At 68.5% G+C, this 356-nt stretch overlaps 1 protein-coding gene across 1 annotated transcript in view; it reads left to right on the top strand.

Moving 5' to 3' along the window:
- Window positions 1-123: 123 nt before the first annotated feature.
- Window positions 124-356, top strand: part of LOC104491392 (SH2B adapter protein 3-like) — a gene marked incomplete at both ends in the record, with an annotated part of 1,332 nt that continues 1,099 nt past the window's right edge. Inside the window, one exon of the mRNA XM_010133807.1 lies at window positions 124-225. Coding sequence (XP_010132109.1) covers window positions 124-225 — 102 coding nt within the window. The remainder of the gene's footprint in view (window positions 226-356) is intronic.

Genomic DNA, 356 nt, shown 5'->3' with positions numbered 1-356 from the left:
GAGAGTGCGGTATTTCCGTGCCTGCTGCTGTGCTTCAGGTGGCTCCCGGCAGAGCAGGGGGACGTGGGGTGGGTGTCAGGGTTTCTTCGGGGCTCAGCTCAGCTGCCGCTCTCCCCTCCGCAGGGCTCCAAGCCGAAGCTGCACGCCTCCTGCTCCGCCGTCCAGGAGGTGCGGAGGTGCACGCGCCTCGAGAGGCCCGATACCCTCCACACCTTTGTCCTCAAGGTATGGCGTGGCCGAGGGGGTCCGCAGCTGGCCCCCAGGCCGTTCCCACCCTCTGGGACGCACGTGGCTGCCAGAAGCGCCCGTGCCAAATTTCAGTTCCTCTTCCCAGGCAGAGGGAGGGCGCGGGGGGG

Source organism: Buceros rhinoceros, unplaced genomic scaffold (genome assembly GCF_000710305.1).
Source record: "Buceros rhinoceros silvestris isolate BGI_N320 unplaced genomic scaffold, ASM71030v1 scaffold21363, whole genome shotgun sequence".
In the NCBI taxonomy this organism is placed as follows: domain Eukaryota; kingdom Metazoa; phylum Chordata; class Aves; order Bucerotiformes; family Bucerotidae; genus Buceros; species Buceros rhinoceros.
The sequence above is the reverse complement of the archived record's forward strand: the minus strand, read 5'-3'. Positions and strand labels throughout refer to the sequence as shown.